At 41.2% G+C, this 22,791-nt stretch overlaps 1 protein-coding gene across 5 annotated transcripts in view; it reads left to right on the forward strand.

The window, feature by feature from the left end:
- LOC135220561 (serine/threonine-protein kinase TNNI3K-like) overlaps positions 1-22,791 on the forward strand; it is a 211,609-nt gene that overhangs the window by 73,296 nt on the left and 115,522 nt on the right. For all 5 annotated transcript variants that reach the window (XM_064257781.1, XM_064257780.1, XM_064257783.1 and 2 more), the window contains one exon: positions 18,828-19,037. In XM_064257781.1, the coding sequence (XP_064113851.1) occupies positions 18,828-19,037 (210 nt within the window). The remainder of the gene's footprint in view (positions 1-18,827; positions 19,038-22,791) is intronic.

The following is a 22,791-nucleotide window of genomic DNA, read 5'->3' on the forward strand; positions in this document are numbered from 1 at the left end:
ATATTGTTATGATACAATAAAGTTTGTTCATACTTACCTGGCAGATATATATAATCAAAGTGCCCACCCACCTCCCCTCAGGAGACAGTGGCACTAGAAAAATCTGACAGAAAATGGGAATGGTTCCTTACGCCCGCCTCCCAGCGGCGGGAATGGGTACTACCACCTGGCCGACCACTGCGTGTGCCGGGAGTTTTGAAATTCTGTCGGACTTTGGAGAATACAGCTATATATATATCTGCCAGGTAAGTATGAACAAACTTTATTGTATCATAACAATATCATTTTTTGGTCTACCACAAAAAAGTAGCCTACTAAAGTGAAACTCTATAGCTAGGCTAGCCTATCACCTAGCCTTGGTTATTGTCTAATCAATCTAGATTATTTAATTCCCTTGAATGGATATGCCCAAGTATGAAGGCTATATGAAAAATAAAAATGCTTGTAGCCTTTTATCTAATCCTAAGGTCTTTGATGTGAACTTAGTTAATTGAAATTACTATCTAATCCAGGTTATTTTTGTTCACCCTTAAGGATATAGTCCTAGGTTATAGGCTACAGACAATATCTACGGCTACAGCCTTTCTAACATATTCTCACTGAATCAGTGTATGTAGATTGTAGGCTACTGCCAAGTAGGCTGTTGCCAACATTGTTATCTGAAAGGCTTATCTATATATTAATAATAATTGTGGAACATTTCTCTAAATAAAACTAATAGTAAATGGAATGATAAATTCTTCAAAACAATTTTTGCTTCTACAAATAGCTAATGATCACAAAATGAAAGAAGCGCCAATGTTTACTGGCAAAAAAGCCTGCTTATGGGTTTTCACACACAGTGAAATCATAGTTTCACGGTCAAAAGTAAAATATTTTTAACTGGAACTTGAAATTATGCACATAGCTTTCAACTTTGATGTTTCCATGAATTTCAGTAATAAAATCAATAAGTGAAGAACGAAACTTCCAAGCTAATGATCTTCAATCCTCAGTGCCGACATGTACTAGTGGAAAACCAGTTTACGGCTTTTGATGCGCAATAAAATCATTGTTCCACATTATAAACTAAAATATTTTTAGTTTAAACCTAAAATTGTAACTCAGCTTTCAACTTACATGTTGCCATGAACATCGGTAATAAAATTAATAAGCGAAAAACAAAATTCTTGGAGCTAGCCGAATGATCATAAATCATAAGAAGCGCTGACGTTTGCTGGCAAAATAAGCTGGTTATGACTTTTCATGCATAGTCAATCATTGCTACACTGTTTAAACAAAAAAATTTTTTCCTGGAACTTAAAATTATGCACTTAGCTGAATCAATAAGCGAAGAACAGACTTTTCTGAGCGCTGGCTTCTTTACCAACCAGAAAGGGAAATGGGGTTTTGGTAGGATTGTGGTCATATGTAAACCATACAACTGTGCGTATGCTCATGACCACTACTTCTTGCAGTTTTGACGTAGGTAAACTGGCTATTAGCATTCGCTGAGGATAATAGAAAGTGCCCTCTTATCCTGAGTTCATTTACGTATACTCTATCATGTGTTATGATGTTTATCATCACGCTACAATATCCGGCCAAAAGACTGGTTAAGAGAATTCTTTGACATTAGTCTGGTCACCATGGAGTTCTGGATAGACCATGGAAATGGTAATCCTTGAGGATAAGACAGCAACTACACTATCAAAAAGGTACTTTGTAGCAACTCTTCAGTCTCCAAGTACATTTTAGTTTCTGCCTTTTACTTTTGTTTCTTCCATCTTAATTTTCCACCTTCTTTGAATATATCTAGTTCCAGGCTTTAGTTTTCATAGCAAGAGCATATTTTTTGGGTAAGCCTTTAGGAGAGTCTCTAGATGAAAACCAGTGCTCTCTTAAAACTTTTTAAAAACTGAATGAAATTGATGCATTCCTTTCTGGTATGTATGCTATAGCTATGTACTAGCTTAATATCCCCCATTCTTGGTCATTGCATCTTGGTAATTATATCAAAATACCATTTACCTGGTAGTTTGTGTTGCTCAATACCTAGAGAAATTCATTAATGAGGGTTCTATTATTGTTGATAGATTCTGTGAGTACTGTACAGGCAGTCCCCGGTTAATGGGGGACTGTTATCAGCGATCCAGTTTTATGGGGCTTGTCTAGCACCATAAAATCGGTAATTTATGGTGCCATAACGGGTCGAGTTCCAGTTGTCGGTGCCATAACCAGTTATCGGTGCCATAAGTGCCATTATGGCGCCATAAATCACTGAGTTTCGGTTAATGGTGGTTTTCGCTTATCGGCACACCACCCAGCAACAGAACCCCTGCCAATAACTGGGGACTGCCTTTATGTGACTTTTATGAAGGAACATGAAATGATTTCTAAAGATTTGTTGCTTTTGTGTAAAGACTGTCTTAAGTGACACTACAATTAGAGGAAGAAACTACATAGGTGAATAAGTTGAAAAATAAAGAAATACTTTTTCCCTAATAAGGAATTTTATCTTGTAAAATTTGCTGCTTATTATTGGCTGACATTAGGACCATTATTCCAAACACTATGCTTAACAGTTAATGTCACTGTAGTGACTACATATTAGATTCTCTTACCTGTAACCAGATATGTGTGCTGAACTTCAGTATATATAGGTAATTTTTATTCTAGTGTGAAGTATAGATGAAGTGAGTATTGTATTAGTGTTTTGTTTTGTTGTTGGCCAAATGGTTAGTGAAAACTTGTCCATACAGACCTAAGGACATATTTTCTTAAGCTTGCATTGTCGTCTTTGGAAAAATTAACCTTGATTTTGTTGTGTGCAAAATTTACAGCTTGTCGGAATGCTCAGCATACCTCTCCACAAAGCAGCTTTTGGTTCATATAATTTTTCAAAATTGATTTGTAAGTTTATGGTGCTTCACACTGAAGGTTGTTGAAGCGGTAAAAGTTACATGGAGGAAAAATTCTTCACAAAATATTGAAAGCTCAAAAGAATATCTCCTTCATAAAACTGAAAGACAATTTTGTGTACAAGTATACTAAAGGGAAGTTGAAAAGCGCTTGTACCAATGCTAAAGTATTATTTATTTAAAACCTAACTATTTTGTTTCAGCGTCTTACCAAACAATTATGTAGCTGTAGGTTCCCTACTGCAGCAGACCAAAATTCAAATTTTGTGGTGGCGCTGCCATCGCTAGTGCAGGTGACAGGTATCTGTCCGCTGTCCAGACCATCAGGTGTGATAACAGGATACTCCAGTAAGTTTTCTGCCAGCTCCTGAACAACATTGGTGGTTTTGAGCAGACTTTTCTTCATCTTTTTGGATGGTTTTTTTCACTTTCCCACGATCAGGTGAAGTATTCATTTTTATATGGCTTTGTTACAACTAGCTTAGCTTTATTGTATCTTTTCCACTGTCATGTCCAACCCTAGTTTGTCTGGAGTTAGGTTCTGTACTGAACGGTGCAGAACTAGGTTAGTGAAGGCAATTTATGACTTGCATTCTAGATGCATTAAGTGTAGTGGTCAGGATTGCAATAGAGACCTTGCGTGCCATCAGTGTCAGGGATGGGATGAGAATAAATGGAAAGTATTTACTATATCTCTTTCTGAGGAACTACTTAAAGATAGGAAAAGGAAGCAGCTCTTTGGGCTGAAAGTAAGGCTAGCCTAGCTTCTCCTTTAGCAGCAAAGGTTTCTATTCCTGCTTCTCCTTCATGAGTTATTTCTCTTACTCCTTTGCTTTCTACTCCTGTACCAGCTTCCCATGCTGCCTTTTCTGACACCATTGCCAGCTTTGAATCAAGGTTCAAGAAGAATTTTGATTTCCTTGCAGATACGATTATGGAGTTAGGATTATCAGTGGAATCTTTTATGAAAAGGTCAATGAGTGATGTTGATGTGCAAAGTGATAGTGTAGTGCATTCTGAGGGGGTGGCTGTCTGTCCCTCCAGTTCTCCTAGACTAAGGTCACTGTCCCACTCCCCCACCTCAGGGATTAGACATACTGGAGGTCCAAGGGAGACTGGTGGGGCTTGCCCACTGGCAGTCACTTCCTCTGTCAATCATGTGGTGCCAGGGCAGGTCTCAACTAAAGACTGCTGTAAAGGCATGTTATTTAGTGTGCATTTATCTTAAGATTTGAGTGGTTCATCACCACCTGGGAAATGTCAATGGCATGGTCCCTCAGCCTCTTGACCTCTGAAGAGGCAGTTGACAATGTCTCTGCTCTGCCTGTCAAGAGATCTAGAGGGGCAGGTTCCAGTCCTCGCCCCTCTTGCAGTCACGTTGTTTTGCCTCCTTGCAGTCGGCAGTCGACGTGATTCGACCAACTTTACTAATGAACGACAGGTGTTGGCACCTGCTGGGTGTTTGGCGCCAGTCCAGTTAACGCGCCATTTTTCAACAGCTCGCTCTGACCTTACTGCTTCTCATTCAAAGTTGACGACACCTGCTGTATGGCTGGTTTCTCCTTCCCATCCTTCTCAGTCACAGCAGGAGGACTTGTCATTGGTTCCTCTTTGTCATCATTAGGAGGACTTGATGGCTTCTCTGAAAGGGAAGAATCATACTTCTAAGAGTGGTCACTCGCTCTCGCCAATTTAATTGGATGAAGAGGAACAAGATCAAGATTTGGCACCTGCTTGGGCTTATTTGTCTCTCTTGAGATTTTTTCTTGATAATTTTCCAGACTTCTACATGCCAGCTCCTCCCAGTTCACCAGCTGTGACTTTTTTGATGAGGAAGAAGTCGACAGACACCCCTGTCTCCCAAAGTTAGTGCTCTCCTCTTCCTCCAACAGGTTGCTTCAAGATGTTGAAGAATGGATGGCCAACAAGAGGGATCAGGGCAAAGCGACCTTTGCTTTTTCTCCATTGAAGCTCCATAAGAAGAGCTGTTGCTTCTATGCCACTGGGGAAGCTCCTTCTTTGGGAGTTTGTCTCCTCCCAGGAGGACTTCTCTGGCCTAGTTGACATGGCTCGCAGGACAGCTTTTTCGTCAGCCGAGGTCTTTTTCGCCTCTCCAGAACTTCATCACATCATATGCAATGTTTTCAAGGTCCTGGAGATTTTCAGCTTTTTGGGCTGGACAGTTGGAGTTTTGGCCAAGATGGAGGAATGCCCTGCACTCCCTGAAGATCTAGCAGCAGTCTGGCTGGGGTTGCTTTCCTGCATCTATGAAGCAGTGAGGGATGGATTGGATGGGTTAACTTCCCTCTTTGCAATGGGCATTTTAAAGAAATGGGAGCTTTGGTGCTCTTTTGCTACCAAAGGAGTAACAGTGTCACAAAAGTTGGCACTTATGTTCTCACCTCTAGACAAGACACCTGTTTCCCCAGGATACAGCGAAGGAAATCCTTTCTGCATGGCAGAAAAAGTCAACACATGACTTACTGCCCCAGTCGACAAAGCATTCTAAACTGACATCCTCAACTCCTGCTAAGTCCTTCTCTCTTCTTCAGAACAGCCCTTTCGAGGGGGAAAGTCCCAGCCTTTCACCAGACCACGATCCAACGTGCACCCTTTGTCCAAGTTGGGATCGAAGCCCACCACTAAACCCTCTACCAAGTGATTCAGATGTCCTTTGCACAACTGTAGGTCCCAGACTGCACCATATTTGGAAGGATGAGGTCGCTTGGAAGTTCAAGTTCTGTAAGTAGACTACTCCATTCCTTTCAAGAGAGCCCCCACTTTCCAAGGTGCCTATCAAGTTGACAGCTTACTCCTTCAGCTTGGAAAGGTTTTTGACACGCAGTTTGGAAGTAGGTAGAGGCTCTCATTTGGAAGAATTTTACAACAGACTTTTTGTAGTCCCCAAGTCATCGAGGGGCTGGAGGCCTGGTCTAGATGTCAGTGCTCTGAGTCTTTATGTTCTGAAGAAAAAGTTCAACATGGAAACTATGCAATCAGGTTTAGCATCTCTTTACCAAGGGGACTAGATGGTGTCCCTGGACATGCAGGATGTGTGCTTCCATGTCCCTATCCACCTTGACTCCAGAAATTACCTACTCTTCATCTTCCAGAACAAGATGTTTCAGTTTGGGCGCTGTGCTTCGGACTGTCGACGGTACCTCAAGTACTCACTCAGGTTTTTTGTCCCTTTAGTGGAGTGGTTTCACCTTCTAGGAATAAATGCATTGCTTCACCTCAATGACTGGATTCCTCACTCCTTTTCAGAAAGTTAAGTGTGCATAGGACTTGAAAAGGACCCTCAACCTGATGCAGTCGTTAGGCATAATAATAAATGCTCAGAAATCACAGTTAATTGCATCTCAGAGCATTATCTATTTCGGGATACTTTGAATTCTCAAGTTTTTCTGGCTTTTCTCTCCCCAGAGAGAGTGGAGTAGTGTCTCCTGACAGTTCAGGAGTTCCCCACCCATTTGTCATGTTCCGTAGTGCAGTGGATGGGTTTGCTAGGGACTCTGTCATCAGTGGAGCAGTTTGTGAAGTTGGGACGGCTTCATATGAGAATGCTGCAGTTCTTCCCCAAGGCAAACTGTTGCAGAAAAACACCGGATTTGACAATTTTCCAGATCACCAGAGGAATCAAGGACGACTTTGCTAGGTGGCTTTCGAGGGAAAGACTTCAGGAAGGACCTTTCCCTTCATCCTCTGCACCCCAGCCTACAGTTATAGTTAGACACTTCAGACGTGAGTTGGAGAGTCCTTTTAGGAGATCAGAAGGTGTCAGGGGTGTGGTCGGAAATGCAGAAGTTGCTGCACATCGTCAGAGAACTCTTAGCAATTTACCTGGGCCTTCAGACGTTCGTTCATCTAGTGTCAGGTCGGGTGATAGCTGTTCACTGGGACAATTCCACAGCCTCATCCAACATTTGAAAGCTGGGCAGGACACTCTCCTTCACTCTTTTCATTACAGCAAGGGATCTTCTACTATGGGCAGAGAAGAATCAAGATGTCCTCATCCCTCGTTTCGTTCAGGGTAGAATGAACGTTCTGGTGGACGAACTGAGCAGGGGTCATCAAGTTCTTCTGTCAGAGTGGACTCTAGATGCCAAAGTTTGCCTCGATCTTTGGAAACTCTGGGGCAGGCCATCAGTAGACCTCTTCACCACTTCTAGGAACAACCATCTGCTGCTATTTTGCTCCTCAGTCCCAGATCCCTGGCATGGTCAACCGACGCAATGCTGCTGGACTGATTGGCACTAGACGCCTACACCTTCCCTTCCTTCGAGATGATCAGGAAGGTTCTGAACAAAGTCAGGTCTCACCAGAATGCTAACCTGACTCTAGTGGCCTCATTTTGGCTGAGGAAGAATGGTTCCTGGACCTTCTACAGATGCTGATAGACCTTCCAAGACTCCTTCCTCAAAAGAAGTTGCTGTTCAGTCAACCACATTTCCACAGGCATCATCACAGGTTGTTGGCTCTGGCCCTGACAAGCTTCAGTCAGGAGCCTTGTTAGAGCAAAAGGCTTTTCACTGAGAGTTGTGGAATCTTGCGAAGTGCAGATGAGCTGCTTCTGACGAGCTGGAACATTTTCCAGGATGGTATTGACAGACTCAAGTCTATTCCTCTGAGACATCTTTGAGTGAAATAGTTGATTTTCTTCTTTATCTGAGGAACACTAGGAAATTGCCGCCCTCTACTTTTAGAGGATATAGGGCTATGTTGAGCTTGGTGTTCACACTCAGAGGTCTAGATTTGTTGTCTAACAGTCATCTTTTGGATCTCATTAGCTCATTCAAAACCTCTAAAGTTCTGAAAGACTTTGTTACATAGAATTTAGATGTTGTTTTAAAGTGGCTTTCGAACTCGCCCTTCGAACCTTTTCACTCAGCTTCCATGAAGAACTTGACAAAGAAGACACTGTTTCTGGTAGCTTTAGTGTCAGCTAAGCATGTAACTGAGCTATGCCATGACGAGAGAGTGGGTTTCACTGAGGACACTCAGGAGACGCGGTCTGTTCTCTATCACTTGGTTTTCTCGCCAGGAATGAGAATCCTTCTGATCCTTGGCCCCTTTCCTTCATCCTCAAGAACCTCATGGACATTCTTGGGCCAGAAGAGGAGGAGAGACTCCTCTGCCCTGTAAGGGCATTGAGGTATTACCTGCATAGGTTATGGAGGAGTTATGGAGTTCCATTTGACAACGTCTGTGTGAGAGAGAGAGAGAGAGAGAGAGAGAGAGAGAGAGAGAGAGAGAGAGAGAGAGAGAGAGAGAGAGAGGGTGTAATTGCTGTATGGATAGTTAATGACTGAATTGGCTGTTGGTGGGTTCTGGGTTGTCTGCTGGTGCTGTTGGAGTTTAGAGTTCTGTGTTTTGAGTTAGTCTTTAGTCAGTCTTTGGTGAGAGCTGGTGATAGTAGTGTCGGCAGCAGTCTATTGAAGGCATTGAAAGTCAGATAAGTTGTGTGTATTTGATTTGTTGTTAGTTGTTGTTGAGTTTGATGTTGTTTGCTTGGGAGTTGTTGTGCCTGTGCTGTTGGATTTGTTGTGCTTCTGAGTTCCTGTTGGGTTGTATGTGAGTTGTTGTGGTTGAGGGTGGGTGTTGTTGGGGAGCTGTTGTGGTTTCTTAGAGTGGTTGTGAGTTGTTGAGGGTTGTTGTTGGTGAGCTGTTGTGATTGTTTGGTATTGTTAGTGGGTGTGTGTGTTGCCTTTTTGTGTTGTTGTTTTTGTGTTGGTACTTGGTTGTGCTGTGGTCTTTTGTTGTGGTTGTGTTCCTTGTTTGTTGTTATGTTGTTGAGTTGTGGTTGAGTTCCTTGTTTGCTGTGTTGTTGAGTTGTGGTTGAGTTCCTTGTTGTTTGCTGTGTTGTTGAGTTGTGGTTGAGTTCCTTGTTGTTTGCTGTGTTGTTGAGTTGTGGTTGAGTTCCTTGTTGTTTGCTGTGGTGTTGAGTTGTGGTTGTGTTCCTTGTTCGTTGTTGTGTTGTTGAGTTGCGGTCCTTGGGTGTTGTGTTGTTGGGTTGTTGTCCTTGGTTGTTGTGTTGCTGTAGATTTGTGGGGTTATTGTTCTGGGTTTTGTCTTCTAGTTGTTAGTGTCTCAGTGACCTCGAACAGCAGACAGCACAGCATAGCCTGGAGTATCTGGAGTTGGGTAAGTACATGTGTTTTGAGTGTTTTTTTGTTTCTGGGTTTGTGTAGGTCAATTGTCCTGCATGTATTCCGTAGTGTGAAGTGGAAAATGTGACTGAGGGTTGGTTTGGCAGCTGGATTGATAAGGTTTATGTCAGTTGGGGGGGGGGGGGGTGGGGGGGGGGGTGCAGTGGTGATTTGCCTACTTGTTTTTTAAGCTTCTGATCCCGCCACGAGGTCAGAGATTATTCCTCCTTTTAAAATGAAATCATGAGGTAAGAGCGGTCGCTTCCTTGCTTGCTTTTTGCCACAGCTTTTCATCGTCTGCTATTCTTCAGTAACATTTTTTAGGTCAAAGTCAGTATTTGCTATGCTGCTATGCATTATTTGAAGGAAGTGGAAACTGTATTTGAGAATTGTAGCACTCTCTGTTCTTTACCCGTAGCTGGCATGGTGTTAGGAGAGGTAGCATAGTGGATTGTCTGTCCCTATATCATTTTCACCTTGTATCAAGGTTAATGGGAATTCTGGGGGTACACTGTACCCAGAGTACCCTTCAGTCATTTTTTGTACTGGGGGTTTTGGTTTTTATGCTGTGGTTTAGGTGACAGTTTTGTTTGTTGGCTTTTAAATCTGGTTTTCACTCAGGGCAAGGGCATTATTTCTTTGTTGGTCTTTGATGAGCCAGCGGTATGCACCCATGACTTCGAAGAATCTCCCACTGATGTAGAGGTGACTCCAGGTCTTGCAGCCACTCTCTCTACTAAGTAAGACAAGCGTCAACCAGAGGCAGTATCCACCTGCAGTGGCTCGCTTACAAGGCAAGGTATGACACGCACAATGTTAATGCTACCACCATTTGTCTTTTTTGAGAAATCCTTCATATTACCAAAAGAGACTTGCTCCACATCCCTCCCCCTTTCAATGTAGAATCAGCTATGTAATTGCTTGGTAAGACACTGAAATAGAAATTATATTTTTATAATAAAATAAGATTTTATTTTATACATGCCAAGCAATTATGTAATCAGAGCCCTCCCTCCTCACCGCAGGTGGAGTTTGTGGCCTAAAATGAATCGGTGTAGTATGCTGTGCTGTCATACCTGGTGGTCCGGAAAGTGGGTGGATACCTGTCACCTGCACTAGCGATGGCAGCGCCACCATGAAATTTTAATTTTGGTCAGCTGTGGTAGGGAATCTACAGCTATTTAATTGCTTGGTAAGTATGAAATAGAATCTAATTTTATCATAGAAATATAATTTTTGCTCAAGTCTGGGATGCAGCAGAATATGTAGTAGATAGTAAATTTTCTGAAAGCATGTCCTTTCCCCAGTGTTCAAGAACATTTTTAAGATCCATGATCTATATCTAAATCCTCCTCAAAATTTATTCTTCCTTTCCTTAACAATGAGTTGATATGCCCTCACAGCTGAATTTAAATCCAGTTTTAAAAAATGCTCGATTTACAGCCAAATTATGATCCATCTCAAAATCCCATTAACCCACCCCTCCACAAAATTTTAATGAAATTCAATGATAGATGTTGATGCACAAGCACACATGTAAATATGTAATCTCCATAGATGGAAATTCTATTGTCATGCATATGGAAAGAGATGCACTTTTTATAAGATGTAAAATTTGTTTAACCTAATAATTCACCTTTAGTTCCCACTGCATTGCTATGGCCTTGTACTTTTCATCCTTTCCCTTTGGTGTCATATCACTGGTGTCTGACTTATTTATTTTAAATTATCATTCAAGAACAAATTCTATTTATTTTAAATTATCATTCAAGAACAAATTCTTCGTTACATATTGTGATTTGATGGTTTTACTAAGTCATTTATAATCATTAAAAGTAGTAACAAAACTAAGAATTAAGTCTCAGGTTAAATCTAGAGATCTAATTTAAACATATCTATTGTTGACTTCATTTATCTTTGTACCTCTTATCTTTAATATAATGAAGGAAGGCATTCTTGATTTAAGTCAATTTCTGCAACATATTTAGGTCATTAACATTACATAAAAGATTTTGTCAGTACCTTCAGTGTGAATCTCTTTGTCTTAATCTTAAGAGCAGATTCTGTTTTCTATTGTTTTTATTTTGATTTTTATTTTGCATGCTGACATACAAATTTCAGTTAATAGATTGTAAGTACAGTTGGCTCTGATTATTCAATTATTTTGCATTCCATCACATGCGGGAACTATCACATATCCATCTGTATTTTTTATGCAAATATCGGGGTAATGTGGTAAGTGATTTCCATCCAGTCACCCCCTTAGTCTGTGTTGATGAGTTTTGGCCCTAAAGTGACTGAATGTCCTTTATTGCATTTCACACACATTACCAAATAATATAAATACAAAGAAAATGAATTAAGAAGAAAAAACAAATATTTTGCACCTACAAGAATCTATTCCCAGTCCACTAGTGCTACTTTAGCTGACATTTCCTCAGTGCCCAGTGTACTTTAAACTCATGAATACAATCACTCAGTTCCACGCATTCACTTCATAGTTGTCCAAAATTCAGAGATTAAAGTACAGCAGTATCATCAATATGATTATTCGCTGCTGACTGAAGTGCAACCGTGAATCTGGTGGCTAAGTTGGGTGCAGGGTTTGGCACCATGCTTATTTCTCCCAACCTCATATCGCAGTCCATAGAGTGTGTTTCTTAAAAATCTGATCTTTGAAGAGCTTTATTGTAAATTTTGATTAATGAAAATAATTTCAGTAAATCTTACAAAGCATATGTGGCATAAACAAGAAATTGTATTTTTTGTATAAGTAACTTACCAAGTAATTGCATGGTTAAAAGTTTCTTATCGGCAGCTAAAATTTTGAAATTCGCAGGTATTACCACTATTTTCTATTGGCTAGGTGACTAGCCCCAGCCCACTTTTAGGGAATGAGAGTAACAACTAGCAAAATGGCTTCAATTTGTTTCTGCCGGCTGATGGCTGTACAGTAGTACCTCGAGATACGAAATTAATCCGTTCCGAGGCGCCTTTCGTATCATGAGGTTTTCGTATCTTGGACCACATTTTACATGTAAAATGGCTAATCCATTCCAAGCCCTCCAAAAACACCCCAGTAAATTTCATAATAAAGCTAAATTGACGTATAAACAATGAAATACTACAACAATTTGGACCATTCAATAGTACCTCAATCAATAATAAAAATGCAAAACCTGTAAATAAAGTGTATATTAGTGTACAAGAAATATTATTACTGTAATGTAAAACGTGGAAGCTTACCTTTCGAGTGAGGCTATCTCCGAAAGTGGCGGCATAGGAGGAGGAGGACAAACAGCAGATAACGTACGTACGTACGTACGCTTAACTTTACAAAAACACATAAAAAATTTAAGGAAAACTATAAAACTAAAATTTACGAAACACATTAACAAAACTGTAACACTTAACTTTACAAAAAACTGCAAATTTAATTTTTTTTTTTTTTTTTTTTTTTTTTTTTTTTTTTGATTGCTAACTTTTTTTTTTTAGTTTTTTTTTTTACTTTTTTTTTTTTTACTTTACATAGTTTTTTTTTTTTTTGACAGAATTTCAACTTCATCACCACTTTCAACTTTCTGTTTTTTATCACTTGGTTCTTCCTTTTTGCTGTGAATTTTCTGTTTTTTATCACTTGGTTCTTCCTTTTTGCTTACTCCTGCTAATGCTAAAGGCCTCTTTAAAAAATAACGATCCAAGGAAGATTGCTTCTGCCTACTTTTCACAATGTTCCTGAAACGACTCGGGCAAACGTCATCGAACTGCGCAAGCATACGACCTGTGTGAGCCTTTTCGGGGTGTCTTTTTTTCTATAAACGATTGCACTTTATGAAAAGCGGCTAGAACATCCTTAATTTCTGCCGTTGTCATAGGCTCCTCCTCCTCTTCCTCGCCGCTGCTAGAGAACTCCTCTTGAATGACGTTATGTTGCATGCCCTCCAACTCCTTCAGGTCATCCGTCGTAAGCTCCTCTTGGTGCTCCTCGAGAAGGTTGTTGATGTCGTCCTCGTCGACGACCAGCCCCATGGACTTGCCGAATGCAACGATCTCGTCAAGATCTGGTTCCAAAACAGTTTCGGGATCGCCAACTGTTTCGGACTCTGCAGCACCAGCTTCGCCCACGTCGAATCCCTCGAAGTCTCTGGTTGATACGGCATCAGGCCAGAGTTTCCTCTACGAGGAATTCAAGGTTCGCCTCGAAACCTCCTGCCAAGCTTGATCGATGAGTCGGATGCAAATGACGATGTTGAAATGCTCCTTCCAAAATTGACGCAAGGTGAGGTTTGTGGTATCGGTGATGTCGAAACATCTCTTGAAAAGATGTTTCGTGTACAGCTTCTTAAAGTTCGCTATCACTTGCTGGTCCATGGGCTGGAGGAGAGGGGTGGTGTTGGGCGGAAGAAAGAGAATCTTGACGAAGGAATACTCCGCTAGGATATCTTCCTCGAGGCCGAGAGGGTGGGGAGGGGCATTGTCCAACACCAGCAGACATTTCAGGGGGAGGCACTTCTCTTTCAAAAATTTCTTCACTGTCGGGCCGAAACACAGATTTACCCACTCCGTGAACAAAAGCCTCGTTACCCAGGCTTTTGCATTAGCCCTCCTCATCACTGGAAGCTTCTCCTTAAGCACTTTGTGGGCCTTGAAGGCTCGAGGAGTCTCGGAATGATACACCAGTAGGGGCTTCACCTTGCAATCCCCACTGGCGTTTGAACAAAGTACGAGCGTAAACCTGTCTTTCATAGGCTTATGCCCGGGTAGCTTCTTCTCTTCCTCCGTGATGTACGTCCGACGAGGCATTTTATTCTAAAAAAGGCAAGTCTCATCACAGTTGAAGACTTGCTGAGAACTGTAGCCTTCCTTGGTCATCATCTCGTCGAACGTCTTTTTAAATGTTTCGGCCAGCTTTTGTGTCCGAGCTGGCAGCCTCCCCATGGCGCACCACCGAATGGATGCCAGTCCGTTTACGGAATTTCTCGAACCAGCCGTGCAAAGCCTTGAACTCTGGGGTTTGCGTTGAAGTCCCTTCCCCTCCGTCGTCTTCCGCCTGTGCAATCAAATTGCCGAAAATAGCACTGGCCTTGTGGGCGATTGCCATCTCCGTTACCGTATCGCCAGCGATTTCTTTGTCTTTTATCCAGATAAGGAGCAGCCGTGTGCACGTGGCTCCTCTTGCTGGACAAAATAGTGATGCCCTTCGACGGTGTAGCTGCTTTGATGGCATCATTCTGTTTAAGGATGGTGCCTATAGTCGACGGATTTCGGCCGTATTCCTTGGCGATCACACTCAATCGCATACCAGCTTCGTACTTCTTTATGATCTCCATCTTTGTCTCCAAAGAGAGCATGCGCTTCTTTCCGTGAATTTCAACTTTCTTGGGACCCATGACTTCGTTATCTTGTACGTAATTTACATATAAGTAGAATAAAGTTTTCGCAAAACACGATAAAGTACGTATACTGCACGAAATCACTAACGAATTTACGTTACTAAACAAAATCATTAGACCGAACGAATACTGCGTGCGTACGATAACGATGTTGGTACCGAGTGGCCGAGGCATGCCACCACGTACATAGATGCATGATGGGAGGGATGCTGGCCAATAGGAGAGAAGGATCTCATGGCCGCGACTAGCATCAGGAACCAATGGGAGATCAGGAGGATGGTGGAGAGTCTACTAAGTTGGCGGCGCGCGAGTTTCAAAATTGTTATCTGTGGTTCGGGTGAATCTCGGACTTTACAGAAACCTTTCGCATCTTGAAAACTTTTCGTATGTAGAACCGTTAAATTTTTCGTATTGGCTTTCGTATCTCAAGTTTTTCGTAAGTTGAGCCTTTCGTATCTCGAGGTACCACTGTACTTTACATGTGACTTTTCCTGTTTTCTTTTCTCCTGCTACTCCTTCATCACCTGCTTCTGCTTTTCTCATGGAGGCTCAGATGGGAGATTCTTTGAAGCTTCCTAAGCTAGTTCTTTCTGTCTGCCAAGAAAGCTCTGAGTGAGATTGACAGCTGGCTTTCAGAAAAGAGGGATCAGGACAAAGTCATATTTTGCTTCCCTCCTTCCAGACTGACTAAGAGTTGACACCAGTTTTATGCTACAGGGGAAGCTCCTTCTTTAGGAGTTTCTGCTTCCTCCTAGGGGGACTTCTCCGAGCTAGTTGGTTCTTCTAGGAGATCTGCTTTTAATCCAATGAAGATTATTTTTAGCGCTACCAAGTTAGCTCACCTACTCAAGAGTGTGTTTAGTGTTTTAGGTGCTCAGCTTTCTTGACTGGGCAGTGGGCACTGGTACATAAGGTTAAGGACTGCCCTATTCTTTCTGATGTATCTTCTGACTGGCTGGGGGTCCTGTCATGTTGTATTGACAAAGGAATCAGAGATAGTTCTTATGAGTTGGCCTCTCTGTACATGGTAGGTGTGCTTAAGAGAAGAGGGAACTTTGGTCTTCTAACACTTCTAAGGGGGGGTAACTTCCTCTCAGAAGTTGGCCCCTTCTTTTTTCGCCACTGGACCATCAACATCTATTCCCGAAACCATAGTTCTGGGGATTTCTACGGATCTCCAGAAAAAAAGAGTACCCAGGATCTTTTGTCTCAATCCTATACACATCCGAAAGAGGTTTTGGTACACCTGTCCAGGACAATATCTCCACAGCAGATGTGGCCCTTTTGTGGAGGTTGACTGAGATCTCTCTCTAGGTCTCAATCTGGTAGCAGATTCGTCCACAGAGCAATCAAGAAGTCCTCTTCTAAATCTTCAGGACATAAGTGGGGATCCCGTCCTCCAAACTTCGGTAGGGGCCAGGCTCCTTCTATTTTGGGAGAAGTGGAGAGACAGAGGCGGAAACTTGGATTGGTAAAGTTCTGAGAGAAGGTTACGCCATCCCCTTCAAAGAAAGGCCACTTTTAACCAACTCTCCAGTGGTATTAACAGCTTACTCCGAAGGCTCAAATCTTTAGCCCTCTCAGAAGAAGTCTAGTCTCTCCTAAGAAAGGGTGCAATAGATGTTGTGGAGAATGTGAAATACCCAGGTTTCTACAATTGCCTGTTTATGGTGCCAAAAGTTTCAAGGGGCTGGAGGCCCGTCCTAGACATCAGCGCTCTGAATGTCTTCGTAATGAAGACAAAATTCAGGATGGAGACAAACTGGACTATTCTATCATCCATAAGCCAGGGAGACTAGATGACATCCATAGATGTGCAGGATGCACATTTCCACATTCCTATACACCAGGATTTGAGGAAATTCCTAAGGTTTGTCTACAGGAACAAAGTGTTTCCAATTCTGTGCACTGTTTTAGTCTTTTGACAGCATCACAGGTGTAGACAAGAGTTCTCACCCCTTAAGCGAAATGGCTACATTTAGTGGGAGTAAGAATATCCCTCTACCTCGACGATTGGCTCCTTTGAGCCCAATCAGAGTTAAAGTGTTTGGAGACCTCCAGAAAACTCTTTTGTTAGCCCAGGAGCTGGGCATGATGATAAATGCTCAGAAATCTCCGTTGATATCTTCTCAACAGATTCGATATTTGGAGATTATAATAGACTTGGAATTTTCGGGTTTCTCCATCCCTGAAAAGAGTGGAGTTGTGTCTGAAGTCTGTCAACAAGTTTCACCTTCCAAATCAGCATTTTGCCAATGATTGGATGAGTCTCCTAAGGACATTATCATCAATAAAACAGTTTTTTCACCTTGGCAGACTTCATATGAGACCGCTAGAGTATTTTTTAAGAATCAACATGGACAGGAAGGTGATCCCTGATTCAGTAGTGTTCCCAGTGTCTCCTGAAACAAAGGTAGATCTGCATTGGTGTGGAATGAAGAATTTCAGAAGGGAAATCCCTCATTCAGTGAACCCCAACCTAGACTTCTATTCAGATGCTTTGAATCTAGGTTAGGGAGTGGTTTCATTGGGGTTGTCTTCTCTGGCCATGACAGGATTCTTACTATCAGGAAACTCCTGTGCAAGGAAGGATTTTTGAGACCAGCTTTGCAATCTAGTATTGCTGAGTGTTGTCTTCTCAAACATCTGTAGCGAAAATAGCAGATTTTCTGCTATATATTTGAAGACCAATAGAGCAATGTTAAGTTCTGTCTTTGCTCGCCAATCAGGACTTGTCAAATTTAATTAGATCTTTTGACACCACAAGACAGTAGGAGGAGGCAGTAATTCCTTGGAACCTTGATGTGGCACTTGAGTGGTTTTCTAGTTCTCAATTTGAGCCCTTGCATTCTCTCTCTCTCAGAGATTTAACTAGGAAGACACTTTTTCTGGTGACTTTGGCTACAGCAAAAGTGATAGGTGAGATCCATGCTAAAGATAAGAAAATGGGCTTCCCCCAAGGAAATGGTGTTTGTTCATTTTCCTTGGAATTTCTAGCCAAGAGTGAGTCTGTTTCCAAACCTTGGCCTCGCTCTTATATGATGAAGAGCTTCTCAGATATTTTAGGTCCAAGTGATCAAGAGTGTGTTGTGTCTTGTGGGAGCTCTCAAATACTACCTCCACAGAATGGGGAATACGTGGACCTTTAGCTTCATTGTGGTGTTTGGTTAAGAATCCTGCATGCCCACTGTCGAAGACTGCTCTGGCATTCTTCCTCAGAGATCTTCAGAGATCTCATTGCTGAAGCTCATACCTCTCTTGGAGAGAACATTTTCTCCATGTGTAAAATGAAGGTTCATGAAATTAGAACCATAGCTACTTCTTTGGCTTTGAAACATAATTTGTCTCTCTGTAATATTGTGAACAACCTTTTGGAGATGTGAGTCGGTCTTTGCATTACATTATCTGAAGGAAGTTGAAACTATTTACGATAACTGCAGTACATGGGTCCTTTTTCGGTGACTAGTGTGGTGGTGGGGGAGGAAGCATAGGAAGCATTCCTTTCTTTCTTTCTTCGCCTTAATTTATGGTGTTGTATTTTACGGGAGTCTGGGGGTATTGTACTGGAGTACCCTCCAGGTTTTATGGTTGGGTAATGCTTTTTAACTTTTTGGTGGTATTAGGTAACATATTTTGTTTGGTTGTTTATGTCCTGCATCCTGGGCAGGAACAACTTTTCATCCTAGTTAGCAATTGGAATCTTCCTTGTTACAAAGCACCCACTAGTATATAGTGGGAGGCTCTCGGCTTTACTGCCATACCACTATTTGATAGACAAGCACCATCCAGAGGCAGTATCTTCCTGTTGCAGCTTGTTTATCAGGTAAGGAACAACAGCCATTATTATAATGCTAGCAATTTTTTAATCTCAATTCATTATCATTCTTAATGTTTTTGAGTAGATATGTCCATACATCCCACCTCCTATCAATGTGGGAATCAGCTATGTAATTATTTGGTAAGTTACTTATATAAAAATGACATTTTTATAATAAAATTAGATTTTATATATACTTGCCAAGTAATTACATGATTGGAGACCTCCCTCTTCCCCTCGCATGAACATAGTGGCATAAACAAAATGAAGCCATTTTGCTAGTTGTCCCTCTCTTTCCCCCGAAAGTGGTTGGGCTAGTCACCTAGCCACGAGAAAATAGCATGACCTGCAAATTTCAAAACTTTAGCTGCTGATACAAGAAACCTTTAGCTATGTAATTACTTGGTAAGTACTATATATGAAACCTAATTTTATTATAAATATGTAATTTTTTACTTTGCTACATGATAGTTGTACTTGATTTAAAAAATATGAATTTAGAATTTTTTTGCCTTTCCAGCATTGTGGTTATATTGACAATACATACTCAAGTTATTTTTTCTTTTAGGGTGATGTTGACTTGGTACGCCTGTTTCTCGACAGCTGCAATCATTTAGATCACACCGGTGCTGGGAGTCTGACAGCTCTTCACATATCATGTTTAGCTGGTCATTTGGAAGTCACTCAAGCTTTAGCTCAGCGGGGTGCCAACATTGAAGCAAGAGATGCTGTTTCTTTTTCACCTCTGCACATTGCTTGCCTCTTTGGAAATGAATCGGTATGTTGCCTGATACTATTACCAAATAAAAATAACATTTGGTAGTATACTTTAGAGGTTTTCTGCTGTATAGTTTGTTGTGATTGGAATATAATCTTATAATGATAATTAGTTATTCCACAATGGATGGTCTCATAAGTTTGGGCCTGTGCTTGAGAATGTTTTGTGGAGGTAATAATCTTCCCCTTTGTTAGCTTTTTTTTTAACAAATGTACTTGACATGACCCATCAAAATTATTATATTATGTCTTAAACTTTTGCACTTGTAGCAAATTGGTGAAAGAAGGGCTTAATATATCAACTGAAAGTGAATTTTTACCTGTAACAGGACTTCTCTGATTCTTCAATATTCATGTTTTGGGGTCAGAGAACCTTGGTTAGTAACCTTATCAAAGTGACATTCTTTCAGTAACCAGGATAAAACAGCCATAAAAAAAAACACCCATCTGAATACCTGTCTAACTATCGCCATTACCACATTTTCCTTCCCCACCCCCCATGTTCTTAACTGTCGCACCCTTTACATACAAAATGGTACATTTTCACGCTGGACAAGTGGTTTTCGAGCTCGGCTGCCAATCTGTTGGTCCAAAGTTCGATTCCCTGCTCTGCCAATGCGGAATCAGAAGAATTTATTTCTGGTGATAGAAATTCATTTCTCGAACTAGTGTGGTTAGTATCCCACAATAAACTGTAGGTCCCATTGCTAGGTGACCAATTGGTTCCTAGCCACATAAAAATATCTAATCCTTCAGGCCAGCCCAAGGAGAGCTGTTAATCAGCTCAGTGGTCTGGTTAAACTAAGATATACTTAACTTTTCATTATTAGATAAATTAGGTATAAGCCATTCCTTGCTCTGGATGCCCAGCTATTCATAGTGCATCATGACATTAAGCAGGATGCCTTTGCAAAGACTAGAACTCTTCAACATCTGACCCTTCACCAAATTGAGATTTTGACTTAATGTACGTATTTGTGTTTAATGTAAACAAATCTGGTTATTGTAACAAACGTGTGTTCCTACATACAAGCAAGCTGCTCTTTAAGATAAGCTTGCTAACATGAACTGGAACAGCCTTTAAAAACTTATAATTAAATTGCCCTCAGCCACCGTCAGCTGCAGACATTTTTTCAAATTGATAAATCAGTTAAGCAATCCACTTCTATACTGAGGAAACCTCTCACTATCAGGTGCTGTCCTAGGGATTGACAAACCCTGTAAGCACTTCAAATAATTATTAACATTATTATTATTATTGATATTCAAGATGAAGTCTAACTATTATATGTAGAGCTGCAGCACTGTTTCCTTGTCTCTATATTTGAACTGCCTCTGTATACAGGCAGTCCCTGGGTTACGACGGGGGTTCCGTTCTTGAGACGTGTTGTAAGCCGAAAATCATGAGCCGGAACATCATAAAAAATCCTAAGAAAACCCTACTTTTAATGCTTTGGGTGGATTCAAAACTATGTAAACTGCATTCTTAAGGGATTTTGACGTAAGGAAAAATCTATTTCTGGGCGATTGGCTCGTGTCGCCAGCGAAATATCCTTTAATCTATTATTTCTAGGGTAAATGTACTAACACATACCAGAGAATAAATAAATAAAGAAAAAGGTCAGTATAACTGACTCGCTCACCCCCCCAGAGGGTGTCGGTATGAACACTATGGCGAGTGAGACCACTACCACGAGCCAAATGCCAATAGAATTCTCCCACTACAAAATCCCCCAAGAGGAGAGCCGACCCACAGAGTGGGCAGCACCAACTACTACTACTCCATCCCATGCTGCCGACTGCTGCGCCTCTGGTGGCCATCCTGAAGTTAGCAGACAATCTTGGCGATGGGACGGGTAGGGCGGGATTTCGCTGGCGACACGAGCCAATCGCCCAGAAATAGATTTTTCCTTACGTCAAAATCCCTCTGGCTCAGCTCGTGTCGCTGCGCGAAATCGTACCAGAGAAATAGCACAAGATTGTAAAGAATTGAACAAAAAACAAAGAGGTCTCAAATAAAAGATAAAATAAAAATAAACGAATATAATTGCTAATAAGGATACATATACACAGTGATACAAAATAGAAATATTGCTTAAATTACACTTAATACTAATAATATTTCTTAACTTAAGGTAATATACATATATACAGGAGAAATATGTCATATATGTACAAAAATGGTATCTGTGTAAAGCTATGTATCAAAACATTCTAAAGCAATTAATATAAAGTTGAATAAAACAAACTCAATAATAATAATATATAAAGGAATGTATATGACTTAATATACAAAACCCGTAACCATTACAATAAGATGTATCTCCTAGCATAAAAATAAGGAGATGACATCCACGAGATCAACATCCATCATCAAATGTGGGTGTCCCTAGCAAAAAAATAAGGGACACCCACTACATCATCATAAAAGCAGCTAAGACACAAGGTGACCGTAAATGAACAAGGCAGGAATAGACGAACTGTTGGGTGAGGCAGGTAGAAAGGAGGACTGGATCTTCTACTAAAGATTAGTCAAGAGTCAGGGGAAACTATGTTCCCCGCTGCAACTGCTGAAAATTTCAGAGCTTCCAAGGACTTTAAGTAATGACGTTTGAATACTGTCGGCGATTTCCATCCAGTATACTTTTTCAACTCATCGAAGTTCATATGTTGGAAATAGTTAATTGAGGTGGCTACTGCCCTGACATCATGTGCTTTTGGGAAAGAGTCAGGATTGGCTTGTTTAATGAAGTACAGGATTTGTTGCCTGATGCCTTTAATAGATAAAGTGCCACCTTTTTCTCTCTTAAAGAGAGGACCCGATGATGATGAGGAGGTCCTAGATAGAAAGGCTCGTAAGGCTGAAACTGGGCAAAGAGATACATCTTGTGGAAGGGGTAGTACCTTCCATGGTTCCCACCTCATCAAAGGATCTTCATTCTTTGCTATAAAGCTACGTTCCGGAGAAAGTAGCACTTCCCCTGTGGGAAGGAACTGAATATGATCCGGATCTCTGGATAACGCCGACAGTTCTGAAATTCTAGCTCCTGAGGCCAAGCTTAATAAAAATAGGGTTTTTCTTAAGAGCATTATAAACGAGCATGTGTCATTATTGGTTTCTGAAGCCAGCTTTAGAACATCATTTAAGAACCATGATACTGACGTAGGCCTTACCGAAGGCCTAAGTCTAGCACATGCCTTGGGAATAGACGAGAAGTAGGAGTCTGTCAAGTCTATGTTGAACCCAAATTGAAAAATCTTTTTCAAGGCTGACTTGTTTGTCGTAATTGTGCTAGCTGCTAAGCCTTTTTCAAATAAGGATCTGAAAAAGGATATAGCTGAATTGATTGTCATGATCCTAATATCTGATTCTTTCAGGAAGGTTGCTAACTTTTTGACAGCAGCATCATACTGTCTCAAAGTTGAATCTCTTTTATCGGATTCCAAGAAGAGAATATTCTGAGGGTCAATATTCGCATCCCTTTTTGCTGCAAACTTCATGAAATCCATAAAGTTAGGGTTTTGAGAATCCCTGAGGAAGCGAACACAGTCTTCGTTTGTACTGACTGGGAGAGCCTGGGATTGGGGATCCGAAGAGGGCGAAGACCCAGTTCCAGAATGAGAGGGTACCAATTGCTCTTCGGCCAGTCTGGGGCTACTAGAGCCACTTGACCCTTGAATGTCCTGAGTTTGTTTAAGACTTTCATGAGAAGATTCACCGGAGGAAAGACATAAATCTTCTCCCAGTTGTTCCA

Source organism: Macrobrachium nipponense, chromosome 2 (assembly GCF_015104395.2).
Source record: "Macrobrachium nipponense isolate FS-2020 chromosome 2, ASM1510439v2, whole genome shotgun sequence".
In the NCBI taxonomy this organism is placed as follows: Eukaryota; Metazoa; Arthropoda; class Malacostraca; order Decapoda; family Palaemonidae; genus Macrobrachium; species Macrobrachium nipponense.